This window comes from Gopherus evgoodei, chromosome 16, assembly GCF_007399415.2.
Source record: "Gopherus evgoodei ecotype Sinaloan lineage chromosome 16, rGopEvg1_v1.p, whole genome shotgun sequence".
Classification (NCBI taxonomy): domain Eukaryota; kingdom Metazoa; phylum Chordata; order Testudines; family Testudinidae; genus Gopherus; species Gopherus evgoodei.
In genome coordinates this window covers 4,664,804-4,687,310 of record NC_044337.1, presented here as the reverse complement: position 1 = coordinate 4,687,310, position 22,507 = coordinate 4,664,804, and the positions used below count along the sequence as shown (strand labels likewise).

The window sequence follows — 22,507 nt, the reverse complement described above, 5'->3', positions numbered from 1 at the left end:
GAGAAACGAGGAAGTTATGGCTTTGATAGGACCAACTTCTGCTGGGCCAGGCAGGGGCGCTGGAACCACTTGTAGAGTGGGGGAGCTGAGACCCCTCGAACCAAACGGGAACCCCTGTACGTGATGGAAACCGCTTCAAGCCGGGGAAGGGGGGTGGCAGCTCCCCAGCCCCCTCTCCCCAGTTCCAGCACCTCCCATGGGGATCACTGGGCAGCCGGGCCCCAGGGCTGACTCGCCCAGCCCCGGGCACAGACTTGCTGCGCTGCTCTGAGCTCCGCGGGGCAGGCCAGCCCCGGAGCCCCCAGCCCACACTGGCTGCTCGCTGCCCCCTGCACGGCCGGACGCCTCCGCCTGGGGAGCCCGCCGCGGCCGGGAAGGCTGCCGGCCCCGCTCTGCGGGAGGGACCGGTCGGGCTGGAGCCGCGCCAGCCCCCGCCCCCGGCAGGCACGTATAAGCGGGGGGCGGCGGCCGGGCAGAGCGCGGTGCCATGGGGCTGTGGCCGTCGCGGAGCCTGGCGCTGGCGTTGCCGTGCGCTGCCGGGGCGCTGCTCCTGCTGCCCGCAGCGGACCCCGGGAGCTGGGGCCGGGCGCTGCCCCCGCTGCTGCTGCTGCTGCTGGCCGGGGGCGCAGCCCTGCTCCGCCTGTGCGCCCGGCCCCTGGCCCTGCGGCGCGCCCCGGAGCGCGTGGGCTACCTCCGCGAGCCGGGCTGCAGCCGCCGCCAGGCCGCCCGCCGGGCGCGCCGGAGCCGCAGGGTCGGGGAGCTGCCGCCCCTCTATCCCAACGGCTGGTTCCGGCTGCTGGACTCGCACGAGCTGCCCCGCGGCGGGGTGCGCAGCCTGGCGGCGCTGGGTGAGTGCGGGGCCGGGGTGCAGCGAGCCGCGCTCGCCCGGGACCAGGCAGAACTTCGGGGGCGCGGCCGCTGGCAGCATCCCGGGGCTGGCTAGGGGCGGGGCCCTTCTGGGTGGCAGGGGGCTGCAGAAATCATGTGACCCGTTGGCCGCTGGGAGGGCTGCAAAGCGAGCCTGCCTCTCCTCATCTCTCGCGGCTCCGGGCCCTCCCCGCTCCAGCCCCTTAGCTCTCACGCGGGTGTCAAGTGACATGCCCATGTGCCCCCCGCTGCCTGTCCTGGCCATCAGCACCAGCTGGGCCTGTGGCAGCAGGGGTGGGTGCTCCGTCTGTCCCCCCCACACTGAAATCAGGGCTTTATTTGTGCCAGGGCTGAGCCCCCAGCACCTCGGGGCCTGGCAGTCTGTAGCCCTGGCATGAGCAGTGGCTCCAGGCACCAGCACTCCAAGCGTGTGCCTGGGGTGGCAAGCCATGGGGGGCACCCTGCCAGTCCCTGCTAGGGCAGCAGTCAGGCAGCCTTCAGTGGTGCACCTGCGGGAGGTTCCACAGATTTGGCGGCAGTTTGGCCGCGGGTACGCCGAATCCGCGGGACCGGGGACCTTCCACAGGCATGCTGCTGAAGGCAGCCTGCCTGCCATGCTTGGGGTGGCAAAAAAGCTCATCCAGTGGTCCAGGTGCAGGAGGGTGTGGCTCATCAGGGTGGGGGGGGTCAATGGGGGTGGCGTGAGTATAGGGGGGTCTGGATGCAGGGGGAGTGGGGCTTGGCAGGGGACTCGGCAGGGGTGTGGGGGGGTCTGGATTCACAGGGGTTGGGTGCATGGGGAAGCAGGATGGGGGTGGGGTGCAGAGATGGACAAAATGGGGTTGGCTTTCTACTGCTTGCAAACATTCTAGCTAAAAGAAGTTTTGGGAGGACAGTGTGGCATTGGGAATTACCATCTGTTACCCAAGCACGCTAATAGCAAGTTTAATCCTGATCATATTGAATTCCTAGCTGATTACATACCTGTAGATGAAATTGTGTACTTCATAAAGCAGGGGCAGTGTAACCTAGAACATGTACTTGGCTCAAAAGGAGATGATTGCAAATCAAAGACCATGGATGGTCTAGCTAATCTGATAAGGAATAAAAATTATTTCTACAAGCTCAGACTGGCTGCTTCATAATCAAAGGATTATGCAGAAAGAAGTAAAAATGGAAAAAGTGTATGTGGTTAAATTATTCCCAATTGAAACATGCTCCTGCAGCACTTCTCAAACATGTTGCCCCATCCTGTCTGCACAGAAGTTAATATGTAAATATGCAAATGAGAAGAAGGTAGTGTAATCTCTGAAAAAAATCAGGACAAATGCAAGAAAAGGCAAATCTGGAAGGAAGAAAACACAACCAAAAGATGATCTGCAGAAACAGGTGACGTGGATTCTATTCTGATGAATGAGAACAAAATTGATGCTGCACAAGAAACATCAAAACAGTGGAAAAACATGACAAAGGAATGAGCCTATATAAATCTGTTCGCAAGCAAAAAAAGTTTGTCCTCCTTTGCACTGGATTAATTTGATCCAGGAACTCTCCCCAAACAAACTGACAGTTCTGTCAGAATCCTAATAAGATATCTACCCATGAAGAGTGTTCAAGTATAGAACATTTTACATTAATGTTGAAGATGTGAAGTCTCTCTTGGACACAATTCGCTGTGATTTCCGCCATGAATATCTACAAGCACAAGTGTGCTGCTCAAAAGTGCAAGCTGTAGCAGGCCCATCTCCTGAAGATCAGAAAGTGTGAGTGTTCTACAGAGTTTCAAGGAACATGTGAAGTCTGACCATGTTCCTAGTGAACAATCTGCGGACATTTCTGCTCATCCTTCTGAGCCTCTCAGCTAGTGAGGATGCTGATTTGGGTTTGTCAGACTTCAAAGTCCTTGACTCTGTAACTGACCTAAGCATTGGATTGTTGGGTGCTGGAGTCTCTGATTCTAGGACAGAAAGTTGTCTGTTGGTTGCCAGTGTAATTGTTATGGATGTTGACATTGAAAGCATGTACCAGAATTTTGAGTTTGATAAGGCAGATCCAACTTTTATTGGCAGATTCTGTTTGCTGTCTTTTGGTAGAAAAGAACAATTAATTAAGAACAAGATTTTTCACCTAGCAAACACAAAGGAAGTATTAAAATGTAGTTCTTGGTCACAACTCTTATTGCCGGTGTAACCCTCCATTCTAGCTGATGTACAGTTCGACTTTTGCCTCGTTGTTCTGTTTCACTTGTTTTCTTTTTCCAGCCAAATTCCTCATCTTCCTTTGCAAACTATAAAACTGGGGGCACAACCTTTCTCTGCTTTAGCAAACAAGTAGAACAACATGAACATTCAAAGGAATACATGGAAGCAATCGCTCACTGGATGAAACTTGCAGAGTGGTTGGGAAAGGGTCATACAACTGACAAAGATATGGTCACCTGCTATCAGATGTAGCAGGACATATGCCATAATATTTTATCTCCTGAATATTTTGCTACAGGTTCACAAAAGAAATTAGACAAGCCTTGTAATGGTAGATTGTTGGGTTTACTAGAATTGATTGCAAGGTATGATGGTGTGTTGGGAGATCCTGTGGAAATTATAAAGACTTGTACCACAATGGAGATGTACTTACCAAACTGAATTCAAAATGAGTTTATTGGTAGGATCCCAAGAAAGGTTAGGGAAGTTAAATGCTTCTGTATTCTGTTTAACTGTATTCTGGACCACTTCTGAACAGAACAAATGTCTCGAGTATTAAGGTATGCTGAGGTTTTGAAGTTGAAAGCTTTGTAGATATCACTGATATCCACAGCAAAACAGGGCAAAGTGTTATGGAGGTTATTTTAGAGAAGCTGAAAAAAAGATGGTTTAGGTATTGCCGATTGCAGAGGGGAAAACTGTGACAGTGGAACTCACATGGCTGCAGCACACAAAGGTGTTCAAAAGTGAATTCAGCAGAGAAATCAATATGCATCTTTTGTTCTATACGCTGCCCATTCACTGAATCTTGTTGGGGGAACAACCATTGCAGCATCTTCTCCAAGTTGTTCTATTTCTTTTGAATTGTCCAGAGATTGTATACCCTTTTCTCTGCTTCTACTAGTCTTTGGGACGTTCTGAAAATGCAAACCATCATTATATTAAAATACCAAAATATGACAAGATGATAGAGCAAAGGTAGAGGCAATCCATCCACTACACAATCTGGTTGAGGATGTTTTTGGTGCATTAGATGAGATCAAGGCTTCACATAATCCTTACACTGGAATTTAAGATGGAAGCTGGTAGCTTGAGAACAAACAATTCAAAGTTTACATTTGTTTGGCTGAAATGTGGGATAGTATCATATCAAAAATTAAAGTTCTGTACAAAAAATTGCAGTGTGTGGAACTTGAGATTCAAATGGCTCACGGTTTACTTGGTGGCCTTCAAGCCACTTTATTGGAGTTAATCTTCTGAGTTCATAGCCTGTGAAGCCATAGCTTCCTTACATGCAGAAAAGTTAGGAATATCCGCACAGTTCAAAGAGAACCAGTTTTGAAGGAGGAAAGTTAATGCCAAGTGAACTTGCAAAGAACAAATGGTCATCAGATCCTTAAAGTTTTTGAATGAGATGTTTTCAACCCCCTCTTAGACACAATATTAACACAATTGGATAGGATGTATAAGTACATTGGAGTCAATGAAAATGTTGCTTTCTTTTTGATAGTCAACAAACTGAAAAGTATGACCAGCAAAGACTTAAAGAAATGTGCTCGCTGCTTGATAAGTTTCTACCCTAAGTAGGATGACTAGATGTCCTGATTTTATAGGGACAGTCCCAATTTTGGGGTCTTCTTATATAGGCTCCTATTCCCCGCCCCCCCCTCCCCCCGTCCCAATTTTTCACACTTGCTGTCTGGTCACCCTAACCCTAAGGATTTAAACTCTGAGGGTTTTTGAGATTGAGCTCTTTACTTGTTTCTGCAAGCAAATCTTTAAGGATGATTTAGAAATGGAAGCACGAATTGATCTCCTTAGCCACTTTCACAAAAGGTCTTTACACGTGAGTTTCCCTACCACAGAAACAGCACTGAGGTTTTTTTTTTCTGTCTTCTGTCTGACTGCTAATGGAAAACATTTCAGCAAGCTAAAGTTAATCAAGATCTAGCTCAAATGTCTGTGGGACAGGAAAGGTTAAGTGGTCTGGCAGTTATTCCTGCAGAGAATTCAGAAGCAAGACAGAATGGGATGAGCTAATTAATGAGATTCCTAGCCTTCTCTGAAGCAAAGTCTCTTTGTAAAAGTACGTAGTAGTGGTTGTGGGGTGGTTTGGGTTTTTTGTAGTGGCAGGGGGAAGGTGGATTTGAGGCTCATAATACATCATATTTTCTTGCACAGAAGCTTGGTACAATATTAATAGTTAGTTTTTAACTGGGTTCTGACAAGTATTGAGTCTTTCTAACATGACTCTGTATTAGACAGGCCTATGCATTTATTTGTATTGTCCCTTAATTTTGGGAATATGTGGCTCTGGATAATTTAAATCAATAGTTCTCATTCTGTTTAGTACATCGGTGTATTAAAGGTTGGTTTGGCCACGTTTCCAGTAGTATTATGTTCTCACTTAGTTTGATTATATGCACTATATTTTTTGTTCTCGGTGCAGTGTCAGAACCAAGTAGTCTAGGTAGTTTTTATTAATAATTAACGCTTTATTGCCTGGAATGGATAGTTAAAAGTCAGTTCAGCTGTTTTTTTTTTCCAGAAGCATTACCTTGCTCTCTTAGTTGTATCCATATATCATTTTTTTCCCTCTGTGCCGTGTTGAAACCAAATATTCTGGGTGGTTTTATTAATAAAGCTGTTTATTGCCCAGAACGGGCACTCGAAGGTTGCCTCAGAAGAGTTTTACTGTAGTATCATATTGTTCTCAGTTACTTGTTGTTCTCAGTTACTTGTGTTATCTGTATCATTTCATTCTCTGTGCAACTTTGGAACTCAGCGTTACAAGTGGTTTTAGTAATGAAGCTATTTAATGTCTGGAATGAAGTTAAAGGTGGATTCAACCAGATTTTCCCATTAACACTGTTATTCTCACCCACTTGTATTATATGTATAATTGTTGTAGTTGTGCAACTTTGGAACAGACTGTTCCAGGTCCTTATTGGTAGTTAAAAAGGGTTCTGATCCAGAACAGGTTACTCACTGGGTGCTCTCATTCCTAGAATATTTTTCTCAAGATTATCTGTCTAACTATATCCAAAATATATGCCTTCAAAATCAGGTTTATTTACTGAAACGCTGTTCTGGGCCATTCCAACTCATTCTGGATTTTACCCCCTTCTGGAATGACTAGACTGGATCAAAGCCCAGGTCCATCTAGGCCAGTGTCCTGTATGTGACAGTGGCCAACGCCAGATGCTTCTGAGGAAGATGTAAGAGCCCTGTAGTAACAGATGTGAGATAACTTGCCTCCGACGTTCATCTCTTTGTTGGAGATTGCCCTGAAGCAGGAGTTTAACACCCTTCCAGATTCCAGTATCAGAGGGGTAGCCGTGTTAGTCTGGATCTGTAAAAGCAGAGAAGAATCCTGTGGCACCTTATAGACTAACAGACGTTTTGGAGCATGAGCTTTCGTGGGTGAATACCCACTTCATCAGATGTGTGTAGTGGAAATTTCCAGGGGCAGGTATATATATGCAGGCAAGCTAGAGATAATAAGGTAGTTCAGTCAGGGAGGATGAGGCCCTGTTCTAGCAGTTCTCCTCCCTTGGTTTTCACACCTCAACCACGAAAGCTCATGCTCCAAAACGTCTGTTAGTCTATAAGGTGCCACAGGATTCTTTGCTGCTCTTCCAGATTCAGTTGTTCATTATAACTTTGGATAATCTTAGTCCCAGATAAGCAATCACTTTTTGAAGCTTCAGTTCTTGGCCTCTGTGATTTCCTGAAGAATTTAGGGCCGTGACAACATCGAGAGACATTTTAGCCTCACTTTAGTAGATGAGAGCTGAGGCACCATGTATAAGTGTCCACTGCTGGGAGGAGCTCCTGTGACCAGCTGCCTTCCTTTCTGACAATGGAGACTGCCGGTGCCCTGTAAAACCTCCTCAGCAAACTGAGGCTGCAGCAGTGACACCAGCCAAAGTCCTGGCTTGTCCTTCTCATACTGTTCTGGTTTCCTGCCACCCACAGTCCTCGGCCTGACTCCATATGCACTAAATTAAGCTATTTTAATTAAACTTGACGAATTAGTGCTGAAGGCAGCAGACTGATGGGTTGCTAAGCCTGTTGCTCCACCCTCAGCCTCTGAGTCTTATGACTTCTGGGTGGATAACCTGAAAACTTTCAACTCTTCTTAAGGAACCGAACTGGGAATACAGAGACCAAAAGGACTAACAGATGAGGCACTGGACGTACAAGGAATTGACTGTCCCCACACCTCACTTCCAGGTGCCTAGAACATCACTGGGATTCAGAAAGTCTGAGTTAGGCCCCTGGCCTCCTTGTACAGTGAATGGGGAGAGGGAGGCACCTCAGAATGGGATTCCCAGCAGGCTACCCAGCTCCTCACCTCTGCTAGCCGGTAGGAGATGCCCAGGTGAGGGTGTGTGTCCTGAGTCCCACTCCGCTCAGGGAGTTCAGCACCAAATTCGGGGCTGCAGGTCTCTGTTTGTTTAGGATTCTCAGTGGCAAACCTTCTCTTGGCGATAGGTGCGTCTGCTGCTTCTGCAAGAAGCTGGGAGTAGGGGAGAGACTTGGAGCAGGGGGACTGGATCTTGGGTCTCCCACACTATCTTCCCCCAGTTCATGCATCACTCTGGGGCTGGAGCATCTGGATGTCTGGCGTGGGGCTGCAGTGCGCACGCACTGAGATGGAAACCTAGGGGCCATGGGAACTATTACTGCAAAAACATAGGTGCCAAGTGACTTTAGTGCCTACGGGGCTCACGGGCTGCTGAGCGGGGGGGTTCGGTGAATCCCAGTGGGGCCTGATTCTGGGATTTAGGTGCTGTGATGGGGCAAGGCCAGATGGCTACAGTAAAGTAGTAAGGAACAGGTATGTTAGCCGCAGGCCAAACAAATCCCTAGTACCATGGTAACCAAATGACAGTTGCTCCAGGTTAATCAAGGCCCTGGGGCCAATTAAGATCTTTCTAGAAGGCAGTGGAAATAGCTACATTTATTAGAACACCTGCATCCAATCAAGGCAGACTAATCAGGGCACCTGGGTTTTAAAAGGAGCTCACTCCAGACAGGGAGGGGGGAGCCAGAGGAGAGGAAGCGCGTGTGAGAAGCTGGGAGCAAGAGGCATGAGGAGCTGAAACTGAGAGGGTGTGCTACTGGAGGATTGAGGAATTATCATACAATCAAGCATTGTCAGGCACCAGGAGGAAGGTCCTGTGGCGAGGATAAAGAAGGTGTTTGGAGGAGGCCATGGGGAAGTAGCCCAGGGAGTTGTAGCTGTCATGCCGCTCTTACAGGAGGCACTATAGACAGCTGTGATCCACAGGGCCCTGAGCTGGAACCTGGAGTAGAGGGCAGGTCTAGGTTCCTCCCAAACGTCCAACTCCTGATCAGACACAGGAAGAGTTGACTCAGACTGTGGGTTCCACCAGAGGGGGAAGATCACTGAGGTGAGCAAATCCGCCAATAAGCGCAGGACCCACCAAGGTAAAGGAGGAACTTTGTCACAGTACAATAGAGGCCTCTGATGTACTCAGTTCTTCCTACCCCCCTTGACTGCTCAGCTTTCCAATCACTTGTCTCCAGTCACATTTCTGGCATTGGTTTGCCAGAGGAGACAAAACTTGGATTTCTTGTGGGCATGGAAGAAAGATAGCGGCAGCAGGGTAGAAAGCTCCTTCTCTTGGTCCTTCCCTACTCCGCCCTCCCCACACGTAGCCTAGTGCCGTTTGCCTTAAAAAAAAAAATCAACATAGCTTTTATCTGTCAAAATTCTAATCTATACAATCTGAACTCTACCAAGCCTTCTTATCCCACCGCAACAGAGCGATCCTTAGCATTGGAGTTTCAGACTCCTTGAGGAAGAGGAGTTGTTGGAATCCAGGTTAACTTTGTTGTTCAATTCTAAACTCTTCTGCTGCTTTAAAATCCCAGAGCTTGTTTGGGGTGATTCAACCCAGACGACTATATTTTTCATCTGGCAAGCGAGGTGTATGGAACAACTATATCTCCTAATGGGTTTAGAGTATTGTCACTTACTCATGGTTATTTTTCTATGCGAGTTGCTTCAGAAAAATCTCATCTAATGTCAGAAGTTGAATAGAAGGTGAGTATCAGCAGACGAAGTCTCACTACAACTGTTCTGCCCATCCAGGTAGTAAGTGGCATCACTCCAAACATGCTTCCTTTTGTTTCCACAGACATCCTCACTGTGGAGTAGGTGTCTGTCGGGCCTTGTGGATTCGTTTCTCTGTCTACCATTAGAAAGGAACCGATTTCCTGATATTGGATCAGTGGTATTAACTTCAGCAGAGCTTTAGAGTTCAGATTACTGTGATTGCTCCGTCTCCCTTGGTGTCGGTAGAGGCTGAGAGGCCAGTAGATAACTACTGCTCTTTACCTATTTCTGGATTGCCAGGTTAATACCAATCATTTTAGTGTCTGGCACTGGAGCGGGGCTTGTTTTATACTGGGTACTCCTAACTTGAGGGGCTACATGGATTTCCCTCACAAACGCCTTCAACTCCCAGGCCAGAAGTTTGTTCCTTTTACTTCTGCTGAGCGCATCTGAGTGAGCTTCAGCCTGTTCTGTTTAATATGCATTTTATTTCCCTCTTGTATCATAAAATCGGGAGAAACTTTCGTTGTAACTCTTTGTTTATGTAACACTCTAGCCTATTTGCTCAAGCTTTCCCATCCTATTCCTCCTGTCGCTGACCTCTCCGGGACACCATCCCTGCTCTGGTGACGCCCTTTTCATACTGTAAACGTCAAAGTAATAAAGTGCAGAATGTCTTCATTGCTGTGTGGATTTGGGGAGTGACTTTAAACACTGCAGACTAACGCTAGGTTCATCAAGCTCACATTGTAAATGGGAGCAGACTGGTGTTTGTTCCAGCCCTGCAGCTTTCAGCTCGTTACAGGAGAATGTGGGCTGAGAGCCGTGGCCCTCTGTGGGCAAAAGAAATAAGTAAAATCTTTATCATGTGGATTGGGAGCTCTCCAGCCATTGCTAATATTAGCCAAGGGCCTCTTCCTGTGGCCTTTCTCGGGCTGCCGGAGCTCTTCTCCGGGCTGTCTCTTCCTCTTCCCACTTGCAGGGTCTTGTCTGCAACACTGCAAGCTTCTGGCCTCTCCAGAGGACAGTGTCCGATGGGTCACTGTCCGCCCCCCCACATTGCCATGCAGGGTTCTAATGGTCTGAAATGAGGACTAGGGCCAACCACTGTGTCAGCTCTTCCGCCTGCTCCCATGAAGGCCATTTGTCTGTACACAGCCACGGGGAGAGGGAAAAGCAGAGAAGTGTTTTTATAACAGACTTTCTGGCTTCAGCGCCCCCAGACATTTTATTGAATATCCTTTTCTCCAAGACTCTGTTGGAACCAGGGAGGCAAACAGGGTTTTCCTATCTGTCAGGAAGACACTTTTTCTTAAATTTAAAATTATCTGCCGGTGCTAGTTAGATATTATCTGTATCTATTGCTTTCTGTCTCTGTATTCTGTTCAACATGCACTGTTTTCTTAGCCCAGAGAAACATTTGTACCACAATGAAATATTTCTGTGAAAGACCTATCTTATCCTCTGTGACTGAAACAGGCAGCTTCCCTAAAATCAAGGGATTAAGTAGAGATGGGGGAGGCCAGAACTCATAAACTCTATCCCTAATTCCAGGGCCGTCCTTAGGATTTATGGTGCCCTAGGCAGGATTATTAAACTGGTGCTCCTGTGCCTGCCTTGCTCTTAGCAACACAAACATAAGCTTACAGTATTGGAAAACTTGCCACATGCATGTTATTAAAACCAGTTTAACTTAATTAAGCACACTGTAATGCTGATGGACTAGCACTAAAGAAGTAGTACTATAGAAAAAAATTCTGATTTGACAGAATGATGCAAATAATAGAATTTTTCAACATTTTATTGGAAATGTATATGAAGAGGTATTAAAACAAGGATTAGTTTTTAATTAAAAGCAATCTTTCTGGCTTTTTTGGCTGCAAAATCAGTAATAATGTCATTGTATGACAAAGACAAAGTGATGTCTTGTTCGATTGCAAGAATAGCAAAACCAGTCAAGTGTTCCTGACTCCTTGTAGAGCGGAGATAGTTTTTAATGAGCTTTAGTTTTGAGAAACTCCGTTCTCCTGATGCTACTGTTACAGGGTTGTCAGTAGAATACGAGTGGCAATGTACACATTAGGATATATGTCAACAAGTTTGCGGGTATGTATAAACTGTACAATGTCCATCATCGATTTTTGCATGTGGCAATAACTCAATTCTTTGTACAGTTCAAGTCCATTTAAATCAAAATGATCACCATGCTTCAGGAGGCTCTCTAGGTCAGGGGTCCCCAACGCTGTGCCCGCGGGCACCATGGTGCCCACAGGGGCCTCTCAGTGCACCCGCGTACTGGCCGGAGGACAAACATCTGCTAAAATGCCCCTGAAATTCGGCGGCATTTCAGCGCCGACGCCTCTGGATGACACCACTTGCCACCGACAAGCAGCGTCATCCAAAGGCGTCGCTGCCAAAATGCCGAATTTTGGCAGCATTTCGGCAGATGCTCGTCCGCCACCACGGTCCTTCGTCTGGTGCCTGCCAGATGAAAAAGTTTGGGGATCGCTGCTCTAGGTTTTTGCACTTTGTTGTTAGTTCTCTTGTTTTCCTATTTCATTGAATTTAGTCCTGCTCAGCCCGCTGCCAGTGGAGTGAATGGAACCCCAGGCCAACAGCAGGTTGAGTGGCTCAGCCGGGGTCTCAGCCGCCGGCCTGCTCAGCCCGCTACCAGCCTGGGGTTCCTTGGGGGTCCCCAGGACAGCAGCAGGTGCTGAGTGGGGCTGGCGGCCAGGACCCCAGGTGGTAATGGGGCAGCAGCTGGAACCCCAGAGCAGTGGTGGGCTGAGCCACTCAGCCCGCCACTGCGTGCCATCAAAAATAAGGTCGCATGCCACCTTTGGCACGTGTGCCGTAGGTTGACGACCCCTGCTCTATACACTAGTAAGGAGATGAGCATATTACAGTTGTTGGAGGGCTCTATTTAGCAGTAACAGGCTATAGGAAAGTGAGTCAACATTTTTTGTTTCTCTGATGAAAACTGGCCCACTCCCTTCCCCATACTAAACTTGTAACAAATAATTGTCAACAACTTAATTTTCTGTTTTTGGCTAAGATATTAATTTTTTTTTAAAAAAAATATATTGAATTGAATTCAGGATTCTTAGCAAGCATTTTTGGCAAAAAAATTGTTAAATGACAACCTAAATGGCAACACAGTACTGCTTTCATGCTTGGCTCATCTCCCAGCCTGCTGGTCCAACAACTGCAGTAGAGGAGGAGATAGGTGGAAAACTGCAGGACCCCAAAATCCACCTCTTGGGGTGCAGAGTGGCAACAGCAGCAGCAAACTCTCAGGTCTGATCACACGCCAATGGGCACCACCGCCAGCCAACAGACCATGGTGAAGTTAGCATAGCATCTGATCTTAGGGATGGGGCACCCTTGGAGCCACAGCAGCTCATCCTGCCCTGTGCAGCTCCCCCTGGATGAGATGGATCGCTACCAGCCCGGGGGAGAGACACGCTCCCCAGCTAGGGTGACCAGATCCAGATGTTCTGATTTTATAGGGCCAGTCCTGATATTTGGGGCTTTGTCTTATATAGGCATCAATTACCCCCACCTAGGGTGACCAGACAGCAAGTGTGAAAAATCAGGACGGGGGGTGGGAGTGGGGGAATAGGAGCCTATATAAGAAAAAGACCCCAAAATTGGGACTGGTCCTATAAAAGTGGGACATCTGCTCACCCTACCCCAACCCCCTGTCCTGATTTTTTGCACATGCTATTTGGCTATCCCCAGCCCAGTCCTGTGCGACCCTTCCAATCCTGGCTTTCACTTTCAATCCTCAGCAAGCAGCCAGCCAGCCTCCCCTCCCCCACCAGCACCTCACCCAACCCAGCCCAGATGGAGGGAATGGGGGAGAGAGGGGTGCTCCATGGGGGGGAGAGAGAAACGGGGAGTGTGCTCCGTGGGGCAGGGGGGAGAAGAATGGATGTTATGGGGGGACAACAAAGGATACTGCCAGAGCCGCTGAGCCTGCCTCACCTCACGCCAGGGGAAAGAGTCACACTCACAGGTGAGTTCCTTCCCCCACCCCTTCCCAGTAGCCAATTCTCTCCCTCAGACTGTGCTGCATTCGGCTCTCTCTAGGACCCAGCAGCCCTGCTCTTACATGCTTCCATCTGTCCGGGCTCCCAGCAGAGCGGTGCCCCCAGACCTGGTGGTGCCCTAGGCGGCTGCCTGTTCTGCCTATGGCTAAGGATGGCCTTGCCTAATTCCACTATAGACTAGGACTAAAAACTGCTCCTGTTTAGTTAGGTCTTGGAAATTCACCACTACAAGTTTAACAAGTAATTCTGCACTTGGTACGTTTCTGTTTCCCTGAGGAATGGGAAGGTTAAGTGATTTGCCCAGGATTATATAGCAAACCTGTGTCATAGTATAATTCCCAAATCTGGACCTTAGCGTCCAAAATATGGGTAGTAGCATGAATTCCCTTAAGCTTAATTACCAGCTTAGATCTGATAGGCTGCCACCAATCAGGACTTAAGTAGAGTGCCTGATAGACTCTGGTGCCCCCAAACCCTTCCCTGGGGACCCCCAAGACCCAGATTCCTTGAGTCTCACAACAAAGGGAAATAAACCATTCCCTCCCCCCTCTTTACCTCCTCCCAGTTCTTTCCCGCCCTGGGTACACTGGGAGAGCCACATGATTCAACTCCGTGAATCTAACACAAAGAGGAAATTTACCTTTCCCTCCCTCAGGCAATACAGATTCAAGCTCCTTGAATGTGACACAAAGAGGAAACTTATTCTCCCCCCACCCGCTCTCTTTCCCTTCTCCCCACCAATTCCCTGGTGTACAGAGACTCAGATCCTTTGAGCCTTAACTAGGAGATCAAAATCAAACAGGTCTTAAAGCAAAGCTTTTAATAAAAAAAGAAAGAAAAAAAAAAGTAAAAGGTTTATCTCTGCAATTTAGATGGTAAACAGTTACAGGATCTTTTAGCTTATAGAAAATGGATAAACAGCCTTATCCAGAAAAAATACAATTTAAACTATTTCCAGCAGACTCCACATTTGCAAATACGGAAAAACAATGTAAAAACCTATATTGTCTTTCTACCGTTGTACTTATAAATTGGAAACCGAAGATTAGAGAGCCTGGAGATTCGTGTGGTCACTCTCAGAGCCCAGAAAAAGAACAGAGCAAGAACAAAGAACTCACACCCAAAACTCCCTCCACCCAGATTTGAAAGTATCTTGTCTCCTGATTGGTCCTCTGGTCAGGTGTTTCAGGTCACTGTTTGTTAACCCTTTATAGGTGAAAGAGACATTAACCCTTAGCTATCTGTTTATGACAACCTGTCTCAGAACTAAGATTGGAACACGGCCCTGTGGTTAATCCACAGTGTCCGTGGGGCAAGTCATGCAACTTCCATCTCAATCTGCCTGTTTGCAGAGTGGGCTAACAATGCTCACTTGGCTCTATAAGATGCTCCGCAGATCTACAAATGAATGCTATCTAGGTGCTAAATCTCTAGAAGAAAAGTAATATTCTCATTTTACAGAGGTGGCGACTGAGAGGCTGATTAGGATGGGTATGTGCACAGGTGTTGACGTGTGTTTTTGCCGGTGGGTGCTTTCCACTGTCTGGTTTCACTCTGTACCACATACGAGTCCTCCCGTACAGTTCTGCAAGGCTCAGCGCTGGTGTCATCAACCCCTCTGCAATATCTGAGGCATCTCCAAGAGGCTGAGATGACACTATCTTGACTGCCCACAAATATAGGATGATGCCACATAGCATTTCCTTAGCAAATGTTGTCACAGTACCTGAAAAATAAATATGCAGCCGGCTTAGCCTGGAATGAGGCTGCCAGGAAGAGGAGAGACTGCATGAGGAACTGGCTGAGACCTCTTCTCTAGCCACTGTCCATCAAGGGCTAATGCCCTCTGCTCATGACAGGGAGGGAGGGGTATGGGACTCACCAATAATCCTGGACAAATACCTTCTGACCATAGCTTGCCAGGAACCTACATCCTTTCCTGTCTGGCAAAGATCGAGCCAAACCAATGTGTGCTCACACTACACTACACGCATACATAGCTGCGTAGTCGTCAGCTTCCTCTGGCTGCAGTTTGGTTCCATCTTGTGGCTAAACAGCATACCCAGAATAATCCCATCTGTGTTCTTCTATGGCTGCCGTAGATAATGGGAAGGAAGCCGCCATTCTGAAATCAGGGGTTTTTCTGTTAGGACTCTGAGTGTGCCCTCTTCCCCAGGAATGCTGGGACAGTCACTTAGAATGTGTAATGCTTTCCTGCATGCCGGCATCCCTAAACAGATGACAGACTTGCTTAACTTTCTTTAAATGATTGCCCCCACTCTCTTTCCTGGGATGGGTCTAAGTCCCCTCAGTTGTCTTTTACACACACACTCACACTCACACTCTCTCTCTCTCTCTTTCCTGGGATGGGTCTAAGTCCCCTCAGTTGTCTTTTACACACACACACACCTCCCGCCTCACCATTTAATTCATCTTCCACTCTAAGCCAATGGCCATATTGTGGGGGGAACTTCTCTCCAGCTATTGTTTTGTGTTTTGTCTTTTCCTTAAAACTAACCTTTCCTTTTCCTAATCAAACTTTATTGCCATGTGGCTCTCCTTCCCCCATCCCATCCCCCATTCCCTCCCACAAAAAGCCCCTCACTTTTACAAACCCAAGACTGGGTACTTGAGATTACATCTTCCTAAATGTGAGATGTATTTGAGTATCTTAAAATTAGACTGGACAAAGTTATTAGAGGAACAAGCCTGCATTTGCTTCTTGCCCCATATCCCATTCCCATGGAAGACAACTACCACAGTACAGGTCAGCGGCAGCTCAAGGCATCAGCGCTCTAAGCATGTGCCTGGGGTGGCAAGCCGCGGGGGACGCCCTGCTGGTCCCTGCGAGGGCAGCAGTCAGGCAGCCTTTGGCGGCTTGCCTGCGGGAGGTCCACCGGTCCCGTGGCTTCAGTGGGAATTTGACAGCGGGTACGCCGAACTGTGGGACCGGCGGACCTCCCGCAGGCAAGCTGCCAAATCCAGAGGACCAGGGACCTCCCGCAGGCAAGCCACCAAAGGCAGCCTTCCTGCCATGCTTGGGGCGGCAAAAAAACTAGAGCCGCCCCTGGTATAGGTCCATCCAATCTATAACCTACATGGTCGATTCCAACCCAACTTGATCAAAATCTTGTTTACAATAAATCAAACATCTTTCTTGCGTGCAAATGAGCATGATAAATGTTTAAAGGCCATGATTAGAGTTAGTTAAAAATTCTGGGAACTTTTTAAAATGAAAATACCTTCTTGATCAATTTTCATTTTCATCTAATTAAAATCCTTTGAAACTGAACAAAACAACTGCATTTCTTTAGGAACTTTCTGTGAATATGTATATATGAGTTTAAACCAGCTTTTAAGTCATGATGGCCTGGAGAATCTGTTTCTCAGGAATTATAGCTACTATATCTTGCTTCTGTGGCTTATGCCAAACTGGGATTTCCCTTGATTTTGGGCCACCTGCACATACCTCACATCAGGCATTAGTTTTTAGACTCTAAATAGTTGTAGAAATGGTTGGCTTCAGCACTCCTAATATTATGCAGGTTCACTGTAAACTGCAGTATGAAATTGGAGAAAAGTTAATAAAGGATTATACTGAACATCTGCAATGTTGTCCTGGTCTCCTAATGACATCCTGAAAATGACCCTTTTGACGTGGGGACAGAAAGGTGAGTGCTGATTCTCTGGGTAGCAATGGGCAGATATGCTCCTGTGTGTCAATAGGACCAAGTATGGAGTCTGTCTTACCATCTGGGATACTTCTTGGTGTCACTTAAGATGTTGACTGATCTAAGATAGTAATACAATTCTCCAAAATGCCAACCATTTTAGACCCCAGTGGGCTGACAGGACAGCCTTTTCTCAAAGCCTTTATGGACTGTTTTGACAGGAAAACCACTTAGTTCAGCTTCATTGACTGCTTAGTAATTCTCTTGCTTTCCTTCTCTGAGGGAATCCAAGAGAACTGGAACGGGAACTGCTCGGCTGGAAACCTCCTTGCTCTACCTCTTGCATAAACTCCTGCAAACAATGCTTTACAGTTCTGAAAATATGAGAAGCGATACAGCAGCTGGCGTATTGACCAAACTCCTAGAATGAGATCACTCTGTTACCAGCCTAACCATGGGTTTTTGTCTCTCTCTCTGTGCAGGGGAACAGGTTGCTGTATTCCGTGCTCTGGATGGACAAGTGTATGTAGTCGATGCCTACTGCCCACACCTGGGTGCCAATCTTGCTGCTGGTGGCCGCGTGGTGGGTAACTGTATTGAGTGCCCATTCCACGGGTGGCAGTTTCGGGGAGAAGACGGAAAATGCACTACAATCCCATATGCTGAAAAAGGTGATTCTCCGCTTTCTCCTCCCCCTCCCCACGACTCTGCGCTCACAAGCTTGTGGCAGGGGCAATGCCCTGTCTGTTCTGACACAGAACACACTTTCTTAAGGAAATGTAACACTGGAAACATCGACACAGACAAGTCTCAAACTGTAACTCTCAATGCAGAATCATCATCAAACCGGTGTGCGTCTAGTGGAGTCCCTCAGGGATTTACGCCAGTCAACATTTTTATTAGTGACCCAAAAAAACATAAAATCATTGCTGATAAATTTTGCAGATGACAGAAGAATTGGGAGGTGATGAGTAATGAAGCAGTCAGGTGTCTGATACAGAGCCATCTGAGTCACATGGTAAACTAGGTGAAAGCAACGAATCTGTTTCTGGATGTTTTTCTAAAAGCTCTACTCCAGGAAATACCTTGGGGCAGGTTACTGGCCTGTGTTCTACAGGAAGTCAGGCTAGATGATCACAATGGTCCTCTCTGGCCCTGGAACGTTTGACTCTATGAAGGACATGATATTGTGAGATGGTCATATAGTTTGAGTTGACCTCAAGTGAAAAAATGATTCTGTTTATAATTTAAAAAGAACACGATTTAACTCCTCTAATTGAGGGGGCTCATTGATGTGAATTATTTTATTTATTTAAATAACTTGAATGAATGATACAGTAAATTAAGGCCTTAGCATAGGTTGTCATAACTTCAGATTTAATTTTAATCAGGTTTATTTTTAAAATGAGAAATATAATTAATGTAAATTTTCAAAAACACAGTTAAACATTTTTAAAAGCCCATCAGTGTATATCCACCCTATCTAGTTTGGGCCCCCAAGGGTACATCTCTGCTGCAGCTGAGAGCAGCCCCAGGTGCACAGACTCACGGTAGTGGGGCTTAAGCTACCATGTTAAAAATAGCAGTGTGGGCATTGTGGCATGGGCAGCAGCTTGGGCTAGCTACCCAGGTCCACACCCCCCTGATGACCTGACTAGCCCGTGCCACAATGTCCACACTGGAAGTCTGTCTGCCCAGGCTTATGCCCAGCTGCAGTGTAGATGTATCTTCAGGCTGATGTGGGAGAACATGAACCACAAAAACCATCCTTCTGCATTGTCCTGTAAGAGCTTTCAGATCCTGTACAACCAGTACAAGAGATGCTGTGCAGCACTAATGTCCTCTGCTAGGACTCTGCCTCTCTGTGCTGTTTGCTGTAGCTCAGGGCTGAGTGAACTTATGACACAGTATTACACTTGGCACCATCTGCTCTGCACTAACCTCTTTCTCCCCTGCACAGTGCCAGACTTTGCAAAGATTAAAGCATGGCCCTCCTGTGAAATAAATGGAATGATACTTGTCTGGTACCACTGTGATGGTATTGATCCAGTGTGGGCTGTCCCAGAGCAGGAAGAGATCACCTCCAAGGAGTGGGTGTATCGTGGCCACACAGAACATTTTGTCAATGCACACATTCAGGTAGGAGACTTCTACTACATCTGGTCAGACTCTGGGTAATGCCTGTGGGGTTTTGTGCTCTGGAAATTGTACCTACTGTGATAAATAAAGGGGGGTAGCTCCCTTTGATGGACACCCAGCCAGCCAGTTAGCTGTAAAATTCCTTTTGGTACCTGTTCTCTGCTTGCTTACCTGTAAAGGGTTAAAAAGTCCCCCAGGTAAAGAAAAAAAAGTGTGCACCTGGCCAAAAGAGCCAATGGGAAGGCTAGAACTTTATGAAATTGGGAAAAAAAACCTTTCCCTTTGCCTGTTGTTTTTTCTGGGCTGCAGGGACATGGAGCAGGAATGTTTGTAAGGTTTGAACCAGGTATGAAAAATTATCTTCCATACCTAGAAAGAATCATTTGGATAGAGAACGTTGAGATAAACGCGATTTTTGACTTGTGGATCTCTTCTGTGCCAACCCCAGCTGCTTTTGATTGCTTGTAACCTTTAAGCTGAATCCCCAAAAAGGCTATTTTGGGTGCTTAAATTTTGGATTGCTCCTTTAAAATCTAGCAAAAGCCTAAATTCCAGATGTATTTTCTTTCTTTTTGTTTTTAATAAAATTTACCTTCTTTAAGAACAGGATTTGAATTGTTGTGTCCCAAGAGGTTTGTGCCTATGCTGTTTCATTAGCTGGTGGCAACAGCTAATTTTCTTTGTTTTCTTCTCAGCAATTCCCCGGAGGGGAGGTGAAAAGGCTTGAGAGTACCCCATAGGGAGGAATTCCCAAGTGCTCCTTCCTGGGTCCAGGGTTTTTTTGCATTTGAGTGGTGGCAGCGTTTACTCAGCCAAGGTCAGAGAAAAGCTGTAACCTTGGGAGTTTAATACAAGCCTGGAGTGGCAAGTATTAATTTGTAGAGTCCTTGCAGGCCCCCACCTTCTGCACTCAAAGTGCCAGAGTGGCGATTCAGTCTTGACATCTACCTAAAACAGATGAGGACTCCAGCTCTGCCAGTCACGAGCACGAGCACTGTAGTTTACAGCTTTGAAACTTTCCCTCTTAATTTTTGACTCTTACATGGTTAAGAAAGGGAGAAGCTGGTAGAACACTTAGCAAATGGCCTTAGCTGTGTATCAGCTGTTTTCTCCTGGAGCCCAGTGCAGGCAAAACTCCCATTGACTTCAGTAGGAGCTCTGCTTATGATGCGTGATCCAGCCACTCAGTTATAACAGCTAGTACAGCCATGTGGATGTGGCTGAAGTTGTTAAAATAAACTCAAGGGAGTTAGGCACCCACAGGGCCGGTGCAAGGAAGTTTTGTGCCCTAGGCAAAACTTCCACCTTGTGCCCCCCCCATCCCTGTCGCAGCTCCTCGCCCCCCCCATCTTGTGAGGCACCTCCACAACAATAGCTCCCCCCCTGCCCTGAGGCACCCCTCCCATTGCAGTTCCCCCCCGGGGAGCCATGCGGCAGCTCCCCACCTCAGCTCACCTCTGCTCCGCATCCTCCCCGGAGCACACCGCCCCGCTCTAATTCAAACAGCGGATTGGCACCACAAGCCTGGGAGCCGGGAGAAGTGGAGCAGCCACTGTGCTGGGAGAGGGAATCTGAGTCCCACGTGTCAGTGCACTGCTGGGCAGTCCAGCCCAGGAATGCTGAAAAAAAAAATTGGGAGCACCGCTTTTTGGTGCCCCCAAATCTTGGTGCCCTAGGCAACCTCCTAGTTTGCCTTAATGCTAGCAGCGGCCCTGGGCACCCAAATGAATACCAAGAGGATGTGTGCCCAACTCCTTAAGGCTCCTCTGAAAATCTCAGCCCAGAGCAAGACTTGACCATTTCCCTTCTTCTATTAAATGGCACTTGGAAATAAACACAAGCCCTTGGTGTGACAGTTGCCTATCTCAGATAGCCCAATTCATGTGGCCATAAAACACTTATACAACCTGTCTCTATGCTGTATCCCTTGGAAATACGCTGCCTGTCTTATTTCTTAACTGGAACTGTCAGTAACTCTTTTCAGATGACTGGTGTCAGACTGACTCTTGTGGCATGTGCCCAGTACATGTCAATGGAAAACACAGCCTTTATCGTGGAGACTCCATTTTGCTGTTCTGTAATTAAACTCTATTGGCCTTTGCACTTAAAGCAGGAATTCACGTGCTTCGTTATGTACAGAGAATGCAGCATAAGCTCCCCAAACGTAGGGCATGTGCTCTCTGAATATAGAAAGGACAATCTGAGAATTGACAAGTGAATCTGTTAATTTAGTTTGACTTAAAGCTGAGTTAATTATAAAAGAATCCTCTATGAAATGTACACCTACTGGCAAGAGATTTCTCTTCTGAATGATCCTGAGTCCTGAATAACACAGATGCTTCAAACTTCCCCAGGTTAAAACTCACTGAAATCTTGTGCATACAAATAAATTTGAAGAGACTTTAATGGTTGATGGTAACTCTTTTGCTATTAATCTTCATAACAAAGTTTTTTCTTCAGCCTGAGCTGACAAATGTCCTGCTACCCAGAATTCTGCACAGAACTGTCTCTCTCAAAATGGCTGCCACTTCCCATTGCTCTCCATGGAAATGAGAACACAGGCCGCTCTCGGCAAAAATGGTGGTTAGCAAGGTTCTTACTGGAAACAATGGGAGGCGGTGGCCACTTTGAAAGAGGGCATCTTCACTGAGAGTTGTCAGGCCTCTGTCTGACTGAGAACAATGAGAGATGCAGCCGTTTTCAATAAGGGGAATTCTTTGAGTTTCTCTGAAGACTTTTTATGTACCGGCCTCTGCTGATACTTCTGTTTATGAAAATTAAGGGTCAAAATTACTGTTAATCCAAAGCATTTCTTCCCCAAACCTGTCTGGTGTCTACTCAACAGAGAAGTGGAACTGGGGAGTGTGTGCTTGAAAATATGAGGCATAATGTGAGCTTTGGGGCAGAGTGTGCATGGGACTGTAGGCGGCAAGAGGGAGGGAGAATTTGGGAGTGGAACACTGGGGTGTACACCCCTGTTGGCTTTGCACTGCTCTGCAAGTGCAAATTAATTCTACACTCTGCTTACTTGGCTCATCTATTCAGGCTGCTGTTTGCTGCTCCAGAGTGGGTTAACGCAGCTGGCAAATATTAGCTTGTTACAAGTTTTTGCTAAAGAGACACGCAGTGGGCAGGGGTGGCCTCAAACTGATTGTTAACAATTGTTAAATCTGCTCTGGGAGCACACGTGCTAAACGGCTTTGCTCACAATAATATGGTCACGGTGTGGTGCTGGGATAGGGCGGAGTGGGTGCCCTTACTGCATTTCCAGACCTTAACATGTTTGGGTTTCTTTCAGCTTTACTTCAGCTCTGCTTTTATCAGGTTCATGATGCTCGGTCTCAGGATAACTGCAACATCCCAGTAAAAATTTACCCTAAATTACTAATATACAAGAAACCTTAATTCCATCTCCATGTTGTCTATCTGGATGTGTTGTGGTTATGGCTACCAAATAGCTAAATGCTGTACCCTGCTAGTCTGTGCTAC

General features: G+C 47.0%; 1 protein-coding gene across 1 annotated transcript in view; it reads left to right on the top strand.

The window, feature by feature from the left end:
- The first annotated feature begins 487 nt into the window (after positions 1-487).
- The window catches only part of LOC115636185 (cholesterol 7-desaturase-like), a 33,022-nt gene continuing 11,002 nt past the window's right edge, over positions 488-22,507 (top strand). Inside the window, exons 1-3 of the mRNA XM_030535982.1 lie at positions 488-848; positions 17,362-17,550; positions 18,840-19,018. Of these exons, the coding sequence (XP_030391842.1) occupies positions 488-848; positions 17,362-17,550; positions 18,840-19,018 (729 nt within the window). The remainder of the gene's footprint in view (positions 849-17,361; positions 17,551-18,839; positions 19,019-22,507) is intronic.